Source organism: Scaptodrosophila lebanonensis, unplaced genomic scaffold (genome assembly GCF_003285725.1).
Source record: "Scaptodrosophila lebanonensis strain 11010-0011.00,11010-0021.00 unplaced genomic scaffold, SlebRS2 tig00000092-arrow-pilon, whole genome shotgun sequence".
Taxonomy (NCBI): domain Eukaryota; kingdom Metazoa; phylum Arthropoda; class Insecta; order Diptera; family Drosophilidae; genus Scaptodrosophila; species Scaptodrosophila lebanonensis.
This window is the reverse complement of record NW_022060566.1, coordinates 4,987,843-5,004,666: the sequence shown is the minus strand read 5'-3', so window position 1 is coordinate 5,004,666 and position 16,824 is coordinate 4,987,843. Positions and strand designations below refer to the sequence as shown.

Below are 16,824 nucleotides of genomic sequence, written 5' to 3'. Positions count from 1 at the left end.
AGTCGCCGCAAGCTTAAGAGAGCTTGGTAGTTCCTCGAGTATCTGGTGTCTTTCTTGCATTCAGAAATGTTCTGGGTTAAGGACTGCGAATAGCGTTTGCTTTATTTTTTCTCCCGGTGTCAATACACACACACGCACACACTAATACAGACATAGACGTGGCATGTATTGTATGGCTCTTTGTTTTACTCTGCACTTTATTGCCTACAATCTACGCCCGGTCGACAAAGAGCCACTTCCGTTTGCCATAATTTTGGGCCTGTGTTTTGTTACCAACATGCCAACGTAGCCTTGTTAACATTGTTGTTGTTCATTGTTGCCGCTTAGATTGTTGTTGTTGCTGCTGCTAATGCTGTCATTTCATTTTGGGCCCACAAACAATTGCAGCTTCAATCAACTAAATGTTTGCTTTCGAGCATCAATCAAATAAATTTTTGCACTTAATATATTCTAGGACTCACCTCGATAGTGATGTGATGGCCGCGCCCACGGAAATTATCATCGGTGTTGCGTATATTTTTTGAATCAATTTGCACATTTGTCTGCATCTTGCCGCTTTTCCTATATACTTGTACACGTACGTGTACTCGTATTTGTGTATGAGACTATGTGATGCCTTGGCAGCCACAATTGTGTCTGCCTGCTGTGTCCTGTGGTTAATTCTTGTTGTTGTTGACCTTGTAGTTTTGTTGCCGTATTAGACGCTTTGCGGTTACACCGCTTAATGCCGTACTGTCGCTTAATGAAATGAAAGCGGCCGCAGCTGAAGCCTCTATCAGTGGCCTCCCACCCACTATTTCTACTGCAACTGCTGCTTTTACTGCTGCTTTACTGTTGCCTTACTGTTACTGTCACAGCTCCCGTTTTGCTTCTATTTTGTTGTCACAGCAGGCTGTTTCGTGTAAGCTGCTTTGGTTGCGTTTGGGCCCTTTGGGCGCTCTCCTTGGTGTGCCAGTTGCTGTAAAGGAATTTTCTTGTTATTCTTGTTGTTGTTGCTGCTATTAATATATTGTTGTAACAAGGTATGTCGAAGCCACAGCACACAATGGGGGCCAGGTTATAAATTTAAATTTGTGCGCCATTTACAAAGCAAAGAGTTAGTAATTCAAAAAAAACAAGAAAGGAATGCTAAAGTCGAGCAGGCTCAACTCTTAAATACCCTGTACCACCCCACAAAAAATTAATTAAATTAATTTTATTAAATTAATTAATTTAATTTATTTCATTAATTCATTTAATTTAATTAATTAACTAAATTAATTTAATTAATTAACTAAATTAATTTAATTAATTAACTAAATTAAATATAAAATATTCCATGCATGCATAGATACATTTACATCAGAATCGTGCCTTATGCGTGTTTGTGTACTTGTACATATGTATGTATGTGTGCATTGGGCCTGGTTATATGGCTATAACTTTCTTTCCGATCATTCTATCATAATGAAACTTGGTATATGGATATATAATTACTAACCTAATGTGACTATCAAATTTTAGTTCAAAATTCCAAGAATTACGGGAGTTATAGAAAATCAGTAATAGGGGGGGAGTGGGGGGGCGGATCAGAAAAAATTAACAAACTCGTCCTTTCTCGGTCTCAGGAGAATCTGTATACCAAGTTTGGTTATTCTAGCTCTTATACTTTCGGAGATCCTTGCGTTCATACAGACAGACGGACAGACAGACGGACAGACAGACGGACAGACAGACGGACAGACAGACGGACAGACAGACGGACAGACGGACAGACGGACATGGCTATATCGACTCGGCTTGTCATGCTGATCAAGAATATATATACTTTGTGGGGTCTACCAAGCCTCCTTCTGTGTGTTCCATGTGCACTCGCACAAAACTAATATACCCTTGTACCCTTTGGGTACAGGGTATAAAAATGTTTAATATTTTATAGTGCATTCATCTCATACTTTGAATTTATTAGGCTCAAGCGTCAATTAAGGTTTGAATTCGCAGGCCAAAATTCCAAAGCACCACCCATAAAAGGAAAGGGAGACATAAAATTGCACAAGCCAACTAAGTGGACTGCAATTTTATCGTTTAGCGCAGCTAGTGTGAGTTTTGCTGTTGTTGACAGCGAATAAATTAGTATTTTTTAATTACACTTCCTACACTACACTTGGAGAAAATGCAGTAATAAAAATGATGCCACTTTGCCAACAATTTAAATCTATTAACCACAATTGTTTCTTTAATACTTCAAATTAATACATTTTTATTGATCAGAGTAAGATGTTTGTGCTGAAATTTCGGAATATTCATAATTTTTGTGCACAATACTTTTGTTTATAAAAACAGTAAGTTAACTAAAATCTATATATTTTCCAATAAAATTAATAAACAATTTGAAAAGTAATTATCCTTCTAACCTTCCGCAATTTCCCCACTGCTTTCATACATTTCGTCGACAGTAGTAAAAGCAAAAGAGCCGCTGCTTACCCAAAACAAACCACCAAATAAAAATACAACACTGTCTATAAATCTTATGGAAACTTCCCAATAAATGCAAATAAAATAACCTTACTAAAAACGGCTTCGCCCAGAACACTCTAAAGAATATGGTAGAAATATTGTATTTAGACTTCAGTTGAATTGGGATTATTAGTTGATGTGGTCCGCGAGCATTTTAAAAGCCTTGTGCAGCTCTGACCAGCGTTAACTCAATTATCAATAAAGTGGACCATATCTTCCTTAGTTTATATTCATGAAATCTAGTAAGTATCTTACACATAATTTTGTGATGCGCACATTTGAAAGCCATGCTGTAAAAATATTATCCTATCTCGGACCCAGTCTTTAGCAAGCCTCCCACTCAAAACAAACTCCATTAAGCATTTGAAAGAATCGAATATATTGGAACTTTGTCATGTTAGGGTTAAGAACATCTTGAATGTATTAAAGAAACTCGAACTAATAAGACTCGCTGTTCTCGTTTGCTATGTGTATATAACCACATCTATAGAAATCTTCTTTATTTAATATATACCTACTGTTCTTCACAATCGGGCATAAACAACTAGTTTACTCTACGTCTAGCTAAGGGCCATCAAGCCAGAGCTTCAATACCTGTCTATAATGATTTTCCAACATTATTTAACATACACGTACATAAACTAATCGATTGAATAAATGTCGATTCAATACATCGTTGATATGCTTTCTCATTTTGTGGCTTTATAATAAATGCATAAATTAAGTCACAATAGATATAGTACGGAGACAACGCATCAATTTGTAAACGCTTAAAAGGCTTTTAATTATTAACAACATTTCCGAAACGATTACGACAGCTTAGCCCACAAAAAAATAAATAAACCTAATAACGTGCTTGCAATTACGATGGTAAAATAAATGTGGAGTCATGGGAAAATAGAAGCCTGAACAGTACAATTTTCATATTGTTTTTAATACTCCCCTTTCATTTTTCTGAGTGTACGCAATTAAGTAGGTGCCATTAGCGCATTCCTGAAACGCAGTCAAATTTTTTTGCGAAAAACATAGCAAAGGGAAATAAAAACCATAGCACAGAGAGCATTAATATTCGATTGCATAAAACATGTATTATTGCTTTTTTAATTAATTCGCACAAATATGTAAGCACTCTTAAGGGATTTCCTTTCCATAAGTATTGCAAATGCTAAGACGCCGAGCTATTTCGAAGGAAAAACTGAGTTGCGCTGACAAAAAATGTGTATATATGCTTATGTACATATGCTTAAAATAAGACACTTAGAGTTAGTAAGGCTTAAATTACCGTTACTTGATATTAAGTGCCTTTTTGTAAATGAGCACAGAATTATTTGACAAATAAATTTGCGAGAATTTGTTAAAGAGGGCTTAGGAACAACATTCTATTCAAATGTTTTTCAAATAATAATTTTAAATATTGCCGAAATGAGTTACTTTGAGAAAAGAATTTCTAAAAATTGTACTGCTAGTACAAGATACTAAATAATTGTGCTTAATGGAACTATCATAAAATTAAAAATTATAAAAAAAATTTATATTATAAAATCAGAATTAAGATGAATTTTAAAAGGATCCTATCAGAGCTTAGCAGCACATCTAAACAACGCAGCTAATTATATTAAACCATAATTTCTTGAAAGCGGCGCTTTATGCTTTGGGAGTTCACATTTTTTTGACTATATACTTGTAAGCTAGTTCTTAACGTTTGATCTGTGCGTTGATAACCAAACAGGCCCTTAACCACAAACTGTTTAATGTACTAAATACATATACTTATAATCAGATGCTCAAGCATTTTAGTTCCTTAAGACAGAGTTGCCTTGATTGAAATTGCTAAAAAGGAAAACGATTTCTGAAAGCAAAAGCTATCGGAACGGTAAGTATATACATTATGAAATTTAAATATTTAAAACTTTAAGCATTTTCTCAAGGAAATTTATTACTTTAATTTAAACTATTGCTTTATGAAATTATAAATGATGATAGCATGCGTAACGCTCTAAGTTTATGACAATAAGAGACAATTTCGCGCCCTCTCACACAAACACTCAAACTCACACTCACACATACATATAAACACATACATATACATATGTACATGCACACGCCAACATGAGCATAATATAAAAATTTATGAAATGCCTAGCATTTTACGTACGAGTATACGTATATGCGCAATATTTTTTGCCATGATTCATGCCCAGACGATGCGACTGAATGGCTTGGCCAGATGTGAGGTTGTATGGGCGCCACAGCCTGTCGCACATCATGCACCGTTAGACCAAACTGTGATTGGGGCCATGTGCCGTTTAGTGGGGTCAATGATGCGTAGCCTCGATAGCCTAACATGGGCCAAACATGAGCCGAACATGTGGGCCCAAGCAGACAAGATTTTCACATACGAGTACATCTAGATTTGGGAGGTTAACCTTTCCATGGCAACTCTTACTGTTGCACAACTAACAATAACAACAACAACAACAACAACATCTGCAATAGAAATTATATACCCCCGAAATTTTGGGACTTTGGAGATCATTTTACTTGCCATGGCAAATTAGGCCCCAAAGCTCAAATGCCAGCAGCGAAAAGCACGTAAATGATGTTAAGTGAAGGAGCAGCAAACAAAAGAAGAAGGCAAGAAAAACGCAAAATTATGTGAGAATTTGCCGACGCTTGTTGTATATTATGTGTGTGTGTGTGCGTGTGTGTGTGTGTGAAACGCACCATATCCTTTAACATTGAATGCTCCACGACGCACACTTTGATGTTTTGCGAAGAAAAACTCACACACAATACACAAGCACATGCATGCTTATACACTCAAGTTAATTTAAATATGTTCGCGAAATTTAATATTTATTTAAATAACAACAACAACAATACTCTGTCATAATCCTAAAACATGGCTCCAGAATTTCACAGAAAATTCATTTTTATACTCTGTATCCGAAGGGTCGAAACTTTTGAACTCATAGCTGTTCTTTATTTAAAGACTTCTTATCTTTTGGATATAAGTGATGGGTGATTAATGATTGCTGATTTTATTTGTTAAGTGCAATAAGTCGTAGCTGCGATTGGTAGATATGCCAAAGGAGCAAAGCACAACAACTGAGAAGGCAACGCATCCGCTCCACATGTTTCTTGGAGAACACTATACCAGGGCAAATAATAAAGCAATTTAAAGAGCATTTCAGGATATCACCTCTGCTTGTAGTTGCCACTGCGTCTGGAGAAGCCGAACCAATCACAAAACTATGCTTATTGATGAAATTGCTTTCCCCAATTGGGCTTTGGGGCGAAAAAGATTCTTTCTTGCTGATGGGCGATCGATTCAACACAGTATTCTACAACAAAATAGAAATTTTGTCGAGGCTTATGTCGAAATATATGAAATGGCAGCTCCCAGCTAGTTGCAACAACGCATATTTTTCAACAGAAATCTCGTGGCAATTCCGATGCAAGTGAAACAATTGATGGTTGGTGGATTTGCATAAATCAGCCCATGAACAACGCCACAGAACTGCAATAGACACGAAGCAAATTCAAGGTGTATGGGACTGCGAATGTCAATGTAAATATTTGACAACGCGGTGGAAGGAACGACACTTTATTTGCAAAAATGTGGCTTGCAACTGATCCGCCGATGCTAAGGAAAATGCAACAGCGAGGCATTAACTTGATGACAACATATCGCGATACAAATTTTTTGTTTGGAAAATCAGGGACTTTAATATTGTATTCTAGCATTAAATCTTAAGGGAAAGCCTCATGAGCAATTAAAATTAAAGAGCATATATTAAGAATTGGTGCTTGAAAGACTGTACCTATTCGAATCAGCGGCGGTGTTGCACTTAATCGAGCATTAAGCGGATTGAGATTATACACAGATAGGCGCCCTTTCAGCTAATATGCTAATAATGCAGCGCCACACGCACACTCACACACTGAGGTAAAAGCTGAATGCCCCATGTACACGCAAACGACATCGTTAATGGCAAGTTGAAAGGCAACAAGGTTGCTATACACCCATACTTGTACACTCAAGCATGTGTTAGTATCATAGCTATTAGCAGCTTTTGGTAATGGATTGCCGCTAACAACTACAGACACGGCAAGTCCATTGCATTCTCTAATATATATTGCTCATACGCCCTGTATGATGAGACTGGTTTCAGGCTGTGCGCTTGAGAACCACTTTTTCGAATTTAATTTTCGCCATTTTATTTATTCACAAGCCAAGCTGATGACTGACTCTGCTCAGCTCCCTCTGGCAATGGCAACTGAAAGTTTTGCCGGCCGCCAAGTCACGAAAACTTCAGGACACTGCAAATCGTCCTAGTTGTACGCATCGTGTTGCAAGTGCCTTCCGCCAGGCATGGCAGGGCGTCACTCGAAACGCGCCCATCTATGCTTGCAACTTCGTTGCGGCTCAATTTAATGCCGCCAATGGCAACGACCATCAAGTTAGAGACAGAAACGAAGACGACGACGGAAACGGAGACTGTCAGCGAGTATGGCGACAATGCGGCTTCTCGCCATCTTGCCGCCTCTAATGCGTTCCGCTCAACCAGTCTCAATTACATGCAGAGCACAGCTGTGGCAACAGAACTTCATCAACAGTTGGATATGAAGTCGCCAATTTGCTGTCCCCTGTAAAATATTCAAATTATATACGAGTAGATAGCGGCCAAGATTCATTATCGGCGCTATTGTTTACAAAACTTAAATGGTGTTGATCAAGAAATGCAATTAACACTAAATGCATACATCGAAAGAACAAATTTAATGGTAATTGCAATAATATTAAATACTAATATATCTAACATGGATTGTAGTACAAGCAACAATACTTAACAGGAGGCTATCCCTAATTTACATAGAGTTCAGCATAATATGTGTACAAAGTTAGATAATTCTAAATCCTATAATACCCAAGTTCCTTGCGTTAATACAGTCGAACAAATGGTTTTGGATCATAAATTAGATTCTATTTATAATGCCCTTCCAACAGTATTGAAAAATGTGTCGAATATTGTTTAATTGATCGGCAATAGCAAACAAATTTAAAGCACACTGGCAATACATTTTTTTCAAATGTCTGGCTCATAATTTGACTGAGAAACTCAACATATAAAGAATGCAAACAAGTATAAAGAACATACATACAAATAAATACAACATATCCTGCATAATAATCAGGATAATATGTGTACAATGTTTGATAATTCTAGCACTTATAGTACCCGAGTATCTTGCGTTCATACAGTCGAACAAATGGTTAGATAAGCAGCGAAGCTCGTCTAAATGATCAAAACAATGATAATACAACGATCATAAACAGAATTTTATTTATAATGTTCTTCTGACAGTGAAAACAAGAGAGAATGCTACAGTCGAGCAAGCCCGACAGTGTTATACCCTGTACCCAGGTAAACTTCCGTCACTGAGTTATATGCGCCCATAGCAGCAGCAAAAAGAGGAAGAAGAAGAGCGAACTTGTTGATGTAGTTTGGGGGAGAATTTGTTTCGCTAATAACTTTTCTTAGAATTGAAAATTTTGAACAACAGTAGATAATTATATATAAATTATGTGTGCAAAGTTTGGTTTAGGTAGCATTTGAAATGTGGACGCTATTGACGAAATTCTGCAGCGGGGGAAGGGGGGGGAAAATTAAAAAAAAAAAATAAACTCGTCCTTACTCGGACCTAGGAGAATCTGGATGCCAACTTTGGTTATTCTAGCTTTTATAGTTTCTGAGATCCTCGCGTTCATCCAGACGGACGGACGGACGGACAGACGGATAGACGGACGGACATGTCTAGATCGATTTCTCTCGTCATGCTGATCAAGAATATATATACTTTATGGGATCGGAGATGCTTCCTTCTGTATGTTACATACTTTGCACAAACCTAATATACCCTTTTTACCCTACGGGTACAGGGTATAAAAAATATGAAGAATATAACACTGCAATATATTTAAAAAAGAATGTCTGACTCATAATTTGAATAAGAAAACTCAGCATACAGAGAATACACATAAGTATTAAAATATTGCGGGTACCGGAAGTTGCACACGTTTTCACAAAGCTTATTTTATCGTTTGACCGGATATAGGAAGATTTTGAGCGGGCCGGTTGATGTCGAGTTAAGTACAAAATATTCATTTTTCTTCGTGCGTGATGTCGTGATTGTTTTATGATAATTAAACAGTGAATGAAACGCAACTTCAACTAAATGTATAAAACATGCAGAGCAATATTTGCGTAGTCCTGTGGTCCACATGCGCCTGAAATTGATTTCGCACTGGCATTCATTGCATGCTGATTTTACCAATTCACGGTAATACCACAACTCTGACTACTGACCACTTTTTAGGCCCAAAGCAACTGGCACAATAACTCGCCCAATGAAGTGGTTTTGTTCGACAATCAATTCGCATTTGTTGCCTAAACACCCTGCAACCATTCATTCATTTGTTCACTCTTCCTGCATGTGTTAGGGAGCGCTGTCCTTTCCCCCTATTTCCGGGCTTTGCATGCAAATAGCTGCGTGTGTGGGGTGCGTAATGATGTTTGCATAAGTAATTAATACGAATACTTCATTTGACTTTAGTCGAGGCCGTTGTCGGTAGTTGTTGTGTAAAGCACGGCCTTTTATTTACTTATTTTTTCATTTATGGATTACAAAGTGTAGATTATTAATATTTAATTATTTCATTTATTTTAAATTATATTTCATGTTACAAATAAACTACTAGCTGTGTGTTAATTGCTGCATTTGTCTCAAGAAATATTCGATAATATATGTAGATATATTTCAATTCTAAAGCACAATGTTTAAAACTTAAGCGAATTCCATTTCCCACCGCGTCCTTTTTAAAATAAAAATTTTGCTGAAAAGCAATATTTTCTTTCATTTATCAGTTTTGCAAAGTTTCTACCAACCTTCACAGTTCTGTTGGTAGCAGCATTAATTGCAAAACCCTTTTCAGCACGTTTCTTTTTTTAAATATTGTAAAATAAAATGACGAAACTTTGGGGCACCAACGCAACTTTTAATTTGATTTTCAAAAACAGCTCCAGATTACTGAACTCGATCTAGGAATTTGCAATTCAGTTTTTACAACATGTGGTTGCAAATACTTAGCAGCTCTTTGGAAATAATTTGATTACAGTAAGATGGAGGGAATGATAAACCTTACACGATATTACACTTGTATACGATATAATTACAGCTATTAGAGTTGCTTAAATGCGATGAATTTTTTCAAGCACATGCCTGATTCAAGCCTTAGTCTTAAAAAATATTAGACAGAATCGTGGATAATACTATACATTCAATCAATTGTTATTGTTTTATTGAGCAGAGGACATAGCATTTGTTCTTTAATTGAAATCAGAGACAGAAACTGGGGCGCCAATTATTTAATTTTGCGCTTGAATAAATAATTAGGGTGCAGCAAAGGCCGCAGCCTTTGTGAACTTCCACCCTCCAAGGAGACCGCATTACACAAACATTTACTTATTTATTAAATCTTTTACATATATTTACTTTGTTTTGTTCCGACTCCACATGTCCCACAGGACATGCAAGAACTGTCACTGTTGGCTGGAGAGTGGTATCTGTCTTTGTCTCAGCCTCAGCCTCAATCTCAATCTCCATCTCCATCTCAATCACTGCATTTGCTCCTCCAATGCCATTTTGAATGGGCTTTATTTTTTTGCCAGATATTTTAGTTGATTGCTTCGTTTCTCGTTTAGTGTACATACATAGTCGTACTCGTATGTGACTTTGATTTGTAATTCACCGTCTCGAGCGACAGTAGGTGAATGGCAAATCGCAAATGGCAAATGGCTTAGTTTGCGGCAAACTCCCATATATAGTACTTGTAGTACTAGTTCTGCCTGATGTCGTCGTCAATTGTCTATTATCACGCTCTTTGTAACTGTGCGCGTGTCTGTGTGTGTGTGTGTGTGTGTGTGTGTGTATATGCGTGTCCTGCATGTGTATTATGGCGCTAGGCAACGTCAGGACAATTTACACGCCTTACGCGCACAAATTCTGAAGCTGATGGCGTTGCCTCTAGCGGCTGATTTGATTTCTACATATAAGTACATATGTACATATGTGAGTGTGTATGAGTGGTTTACAGTGAGCAACCACTTTAGTGAATTGAACACTTTGTTTTGCTTGGATAAGAACTTAAAATGGACTTCTATGCACTCCATAGACTTTCAAGAAACTAAAGAAGCTTCGCCAAAGCCCGAGTTTTTGTTTTCAAAGTCTCTGATATAATGGAATTATATGGGAATGTGCGAAATAGCATTTCACCTGTCGTCGAAATGGAAAACTGAGATGACATCAGATATATGAGAACTCTGTATGACATATTATACATTGGTCTTATGGCATTAGTTTGGTACTCAGATCCACAAAAAGTAACGTTTTCCAACAAACAACAATTTGTTTTATCTACTGTTCCCCTTTAGTGAGTGCTTATTGCCGCATTGTCTTTATATGTATAATAACAGATGACACTGAAAGACGCAGAGCTGCCAACTCTCCACGCACAACGCGAAACGCGAAAAATGTCAAATGTGCGGTGGGCCGCAAATCTCGCAACGCCACAAGGAGGCCTATATGCCAAGGCAGCAAAGGTGTTGTGGCTATGAATCTTTCGCCACCACAACCACCATCACCACCATCACCACCACAACCACCAACTAACTGTAAAGACGGAATGAAAAAAAAAACACAGTTTCCACTTTCATTTTCCCGCTTTCTTTCTCGCATTGTCAGCACCAAATGACTTTGTATTTCATTATTATTTATATTTATTTCGGGATATATGCGAGTGGGTGTATTTGTGTGTATGTGTGTGTGTGTATTTGTGTGTGTTAAAGAACAATGCAGACGCAGTGTTGTCGTTGGTGCTGCTGGTGCTGTTGGTGGTGCTGGTGAGGGAAATCTTGGCATACTTAAGTGGGCGCATGGCGATTGTGAGCGTGCGATTGTGTAAGTATGCAATAGTTGCTTGCATTAAGACAAACTGATGTGCGGAAAGTTTACAGCGCACTCCGCTCGACTAGTCGCGTGGCAGCGTCAAGACAATGAGATTTGCTCGAGTGACGCCACCAACACCCACAACAACAACAACAACAACTACAGCATACTACAAACAAAAGCAGCGCAAGTTGTTTCCGGCAACTGCGAATGCAAATGCAAATACTACGAATGCAAGCTGCTTGACAGCCACACTTTACACACTTTACTGTTGACTGTGGGACTCAGCTCTACTGTGGCCAACAACTAGAAATGTAATGCAAACTTCTTTATTCTTTGTTAAATAGTTCAATATTTATTCACTCTTTATTTTAGTTTACTTTTTCCACAATTTAATTTAATGGAACCTATTTGCTATTGTAACGGGTTACGTATATAATCCAGGCTAGATGGTGGGCATAGGTGAGAGCGCACGCGAAATTTTTCCGGCTCTGGCTCGTCGGCAAGTGGGGTGGTGATCTTGCTTCTCGCCTATGGTTTGCCTATACATATATATTTCTTTAAAAAAAAGATGCGTGCAGACAAGCGGAAAAGTTGCGGTAATACACACACAGGATAGTAAGAGGGAAAACAAACATAAAACGAAAATTGCGACCCTCAGGTGTTAATGAGGTGAACTGCGACCCTCAGGTGTTATTGAGGTGAACTGCCCTCCCTACCATGGTCATTCCTTACCAAAAAAATAAGGACTAACTATTAGAATGACCCCTAAAATTTCCGGGAGACCTACAGGGGCGGCATGACTAGCATTGATCAAAAGAAGTTAAGTTAAAACATTATAAAATATAATTTATTCACAAAAAAAAACGAACGTGGAAAAATAAGAAGTGCATGACAACCAATTATAAATAACAATTAAATAGGTATAATATAAATGAAATTAAATGTGTATGTATATGAATGCTTAAAATATATAGATAAAAGGTAATAAAAAAAATGAATATGAAAAATAAATAGAATTCAAAAATGATTTATAAAGGTATAACCAAAATGAAAAATATACATTCTTATGAATTATTAAATTAGAAAAAAAACTTTCGGCATGGAAACAAAATGGCAGTAGAAAAATGATGCAAGAAAAAAGAATTGAATCAGTTAAGCTAAGTAATGAAACTATATGTTCTGAGTTTTGCCTCTTTAGTTGAGTTTTTTTTTTTTTTGTTACGTGATTCGCAAAAAAAATAATAACAAAAAAAATAATTTGCAAAAAAAATAACTTACTTGGCGTTATCCATCGCTGAAAGTACTTTCCCGATGAGACCGCTGCTGAAAAGGAAAATCTTAGCTGATGGGAATACAATCCAACCATCTGTGTGGACACAAAACAGAATTTCGTTTCTTTTTCTTCTGCTGTACTAAAAAAAAACTCACTCGAAAGAAAACACTCAACAAAACATACAAAAAAAACGGTACTCCTCTTCCTCTTCAATATTCGAAGATACGGCCTCTCTTCGGATTTCGAGAACCAAGATAAACTAATAATTAAAATTCGGCCATGTGTTTCCCTATGCCTTCACAAAGTAAAATTAATGTCATCGAACAATGTAATATAAATGGTCTGAACCAAGATTAACAGTAAAAAAAAACTGTATAACTAAATAGAACTTTAAATATAAATATAATGAAAATTTAACCTATGGAGAAGTTGATTCTGGCTGGCCATTATATCGTTTTTTTCCAACAACCAAAAATTTAGCCACTACTGCCTTTTCCCTTTGCTCAGAGCCACACGTCTTAGCTGCACTCAACCTTTTTATTTAAACCAAACACAACAATGAAGCCGACGCGGGTAAAATTTAGCAGCGTGGATACGACGGCGCTGGTAGCTGCTTCGCGTACGATAGAAGACTGAGTTGCACTCAGGTGGGTCGGACGATCGCCTGCGGTTGTTCTGCTGCGTCGAACATAGGGTCCAAAACTTGAGTGATTTCGTCTTTTAGAATTTTAATGCTGCTGGCGGCTGCTGTTTATTGCATATGCCAATGCAATGGACTGCTCTTCGGTTTCAGAAACCCTCCAATACGATCAAGGGCTGGCATCCGGCGAAAATAGCTCAATATTATCACTGGCCTTTGTGTGGGCCTTTGTTTTATTTTTTTTTTTATTTTTATAAAACCAATCTGGATACGCTCTTTTTGGCGACTTTAAAATTTTTCTTCGACTCGGATATAAAAAAAACTTTGAACTGCAATTTGCACACGTCTGATCTCGGCCAAGTATCACCAGAAAAAGAAAGCATCTGACGCCTTGGACCAGGCGGGAACCTTTTTACAGAGGCGGTAGGTCAGCGAGGTGAAAGTAGCCATTTTCGGCGAAAGTGACACTTGCACCTGTTAAGCCAGGAGTTACCCTATTGACCTGCTTGCGCCTTTCCCTCATACGACCAAGAGGTGGCGCTAAGAAAAATTACGATATTCGCCTATTAAACTGATTTAACAAAACAGTTGCTGCTGCAAGCGTTACAAATGCCCCCCACCAAAATCAGACTTGGTGGTTTTAAAAAAAAACATCAAGGCTGATCACACCTAAGCTTGAAGCAGCTATTGCTTTAAGTCTTTTGCGTGATATTTGCCAACAAATCGACCCTGGAGATCCTCCAGCTCGTAATAGCAATTGCCAATTTTACGTCGAACACGGGCTTTGATATAGGCAGGTCCCAATTTTGAGTTATAGCCAGCTTGAAAATTACTCTGTCGAAAATTTCTCCGGTAAATTTCCTGACCTACCCTATACGAAACTGCTCTTGAGCGTAAATTGTAATTGCGCTCATTTTTCTCATTTTGTTTTCGCATTACCTCGCATGCTTTGCTTCGTATAAGTTCGAGAGAATCTTCCTTGCTATAAACAGCTGCTTTATCTTCTAGCAATTTTAAGTGTCTCAACAATTTGTAGGTTGAACCCGAATTTAAAAATTGTTGACCGAACACCATATAATATGGAGTAGCACCAATTCCGGAATGAACTGCTGACCTTAAAGCACAACTTATACTGCTCAAATGCTCGTCCCAGTCTTTTTGATCTGGCCTTATATAAGAACGAATAGCAGCAATAATTGAGCGATTTACACGCTCGGACGCATTAGCCTGTGGCGAATATACAGCTGTCAATGTATGAACAACTTGATTGTCCCGAAGCAACTTTTGAAAAGCTTCAGCCTTAAATTGCGAACCATTGTCTGAAACAACTGTCTCTGGAACTCCAAATGTGTGGAAAAGCTCCTGTTGCATATATTTCACGACAACATCTGCAGTCAGTTTTTTCACTGCTTTAAGAAAAACAAACTTGGTGTAGTGGTCCATAACAATAAAAATACCAATATTTCCACTACGAGAACGAGGATACGGGCCTAAGAAATCAATATACAACCTTTGAAAGAATCTCTGTGATTCTGGGGACTTTCCAATTGGCGGACGCTGAACTGTATTTGGCGCTTTAGTCGTTTTACATGTTTCGCAAGAATTTATGTAACATTTCACATCGTTGACTAAGCCTGGCCAATAATAATACCTTCGTATCCTTTCCAAAGTTTTATGCACTCCACCGTGAGAAGCTAACGGGTGGTCATGTGCGTTTTTCAAAACCTCTGAAACTAATTCCTTAGGAATCCATAACTTCCAACCAAAAGAATCATGCAACTGGTCTCCCGTTGCATGGTCTGATCTACGGTACACAAAATTTTCAACCACTTTAACATCGGGTAATTTGTCTGCATTTGCCTTAACGCGTTCCATGAGCTCAGTATAGTCATCGGACTTAAAAAATTTAGATTCCAAGTCGACTAACAAACCATTACTGGCCTCTATCGCAGCTATTTCGTCATCGTGCACCCTAGACAAAGCATCTGGAACAATATTCAATCTACCGCTTCGATGTTCAATTTTAAATCTAAAACCTTGAAGTTTTAGTGCCCATCGAGCAAGACGAGAATGTAAGTCTTGTTGTGACATGAGCCACTTTAAGGACGCATGATCGGTTATCACCGTGAATTCGTGACCTTCAACATAAGCACGAAAACGCTTAATGCATACTAAAGCTGCTAAACATTCTTGCTCAGTTACAGTATAATTTTTTTGAGCCTTGTTAAGTTTTTTCGAAACAAAAGCTATGGGATATTCATCTCCATCTTCAGTCTTTTGAACCAAGACACCTCCGACTCCAGTTTTGCTAGCGTCACAGTGTATAAAGAAAGGCTTGCTGAAATCGGGACTGCGTAGCACTGGTGCTAAGCAAAGCAACTGCTTTAATTTTACAAATGATTGTTCACCCTCTGGAGTCATAATAAATTTCTGTCTGGGCTTTAACAGATCTGTAAGTGGAGCAGATATTGCGGCAAAATTGCTAATAAACTTGCGGTACCATCCAACCATTCCCAAGAAACTCCTTAGAGCTTTGAGTGTACGAGGAATTGGAAAATCTGTCATTGCTGAAATTTTTTCTGGGTCTGTACGAATGACACCTTCACCTATAATATGTCCTAAATATTTAACCGAGCGCATGCAAAATTTGCTCTTTTCTACGTTTAGTGTTAAACCAGCAGATTTGATTCGCTCAGCAACTTGAGTCAAAACCTTTAAGTGCGACTCAAAACTATTCGACACAATTAACAAGTCGTCCAAATAAACAAATACCTCATTTCTGAGCGATGGTGGAATAACTTTATCCATTAGACGAGTCATTGTTGCGGCAGCATTGGTCAAACCAAAGGGCATGACTTTATACTGGTAAAGCGGCCTACCCGGTATCGTAAATGCTGTTTTATCTCGCGACGAAACATCTAACGGAATTTGCCAGTAGGCATCTTTCAAATCTAGACTTGATATAAACATTGCTTTTGGCAAACGGCTTAAAATGCCATCAATTTGTGGAAGCGGATACGCGTCTTTTCGCGATACAGCATTGACTTTTCTGCTATCCAAACAAATACGAAATTTTCCTGGCTTTTGTACCAACACAACTGGCGAAGACCAAGCACTGTCTGACTCTTCTATAACTCCTTGCTCAAGCATGCGATCAATCTCAGCATATAGAAGTTTTTCTTGAGCCGGAGAAATAGGAAAATGACGCTGTTTAATTGGTTTTGCATCACCAACGTCAATTATGTGCGATATGAGCGAAGTCTTGCCAAGACCAGAAACTACAAATGAAGGAAATTTGTCAATTACTGCCTGAAGGCTTTCCTTTTGTAAACCCAATAAGTTGTGAGAATCTGATGACAGTTCGGAAATTTCTCTGTCCGGTGGCAAAAGATTGAACGTTGTC

At 37.8% G+C, this 16,824-nt stretch overlaps 1 protein-coding gene across 1 annotated transcript in view; it reads right to left on the bottom strand.

Moving 5' to 3' along the window:
- The window catches only part of LOC115627323 (inactive dipeptidyl peptidase 10), a 208,387-nt gene extending 194,876 nt beyond the window's left edge, over positions 1–13,511 (bottom strand). Inside the window, exons 1-3 of the mRNA XM_030522967.1 lie at positions 13,200–13,511; positions 12,787–12,828; positions 462–958 (exon numbers count right to left, since the gene is read on the bottom strand). Of these exons, the coding sequence (XP_030378827.1) occupies positions 462–548 (87 nt within the window). The 5' untranslated portion in view covers positions 549–958; positions 12,787–12,828; positions 13,200–13,511. The remainder of the gene's footprint in view (positions 1–461; positions 959–12,786; positions 12,829–13,199) is intronic.
- Between the last annotated feature and the right edge of the window lie 3,313 nt (positions 13,512–16,824).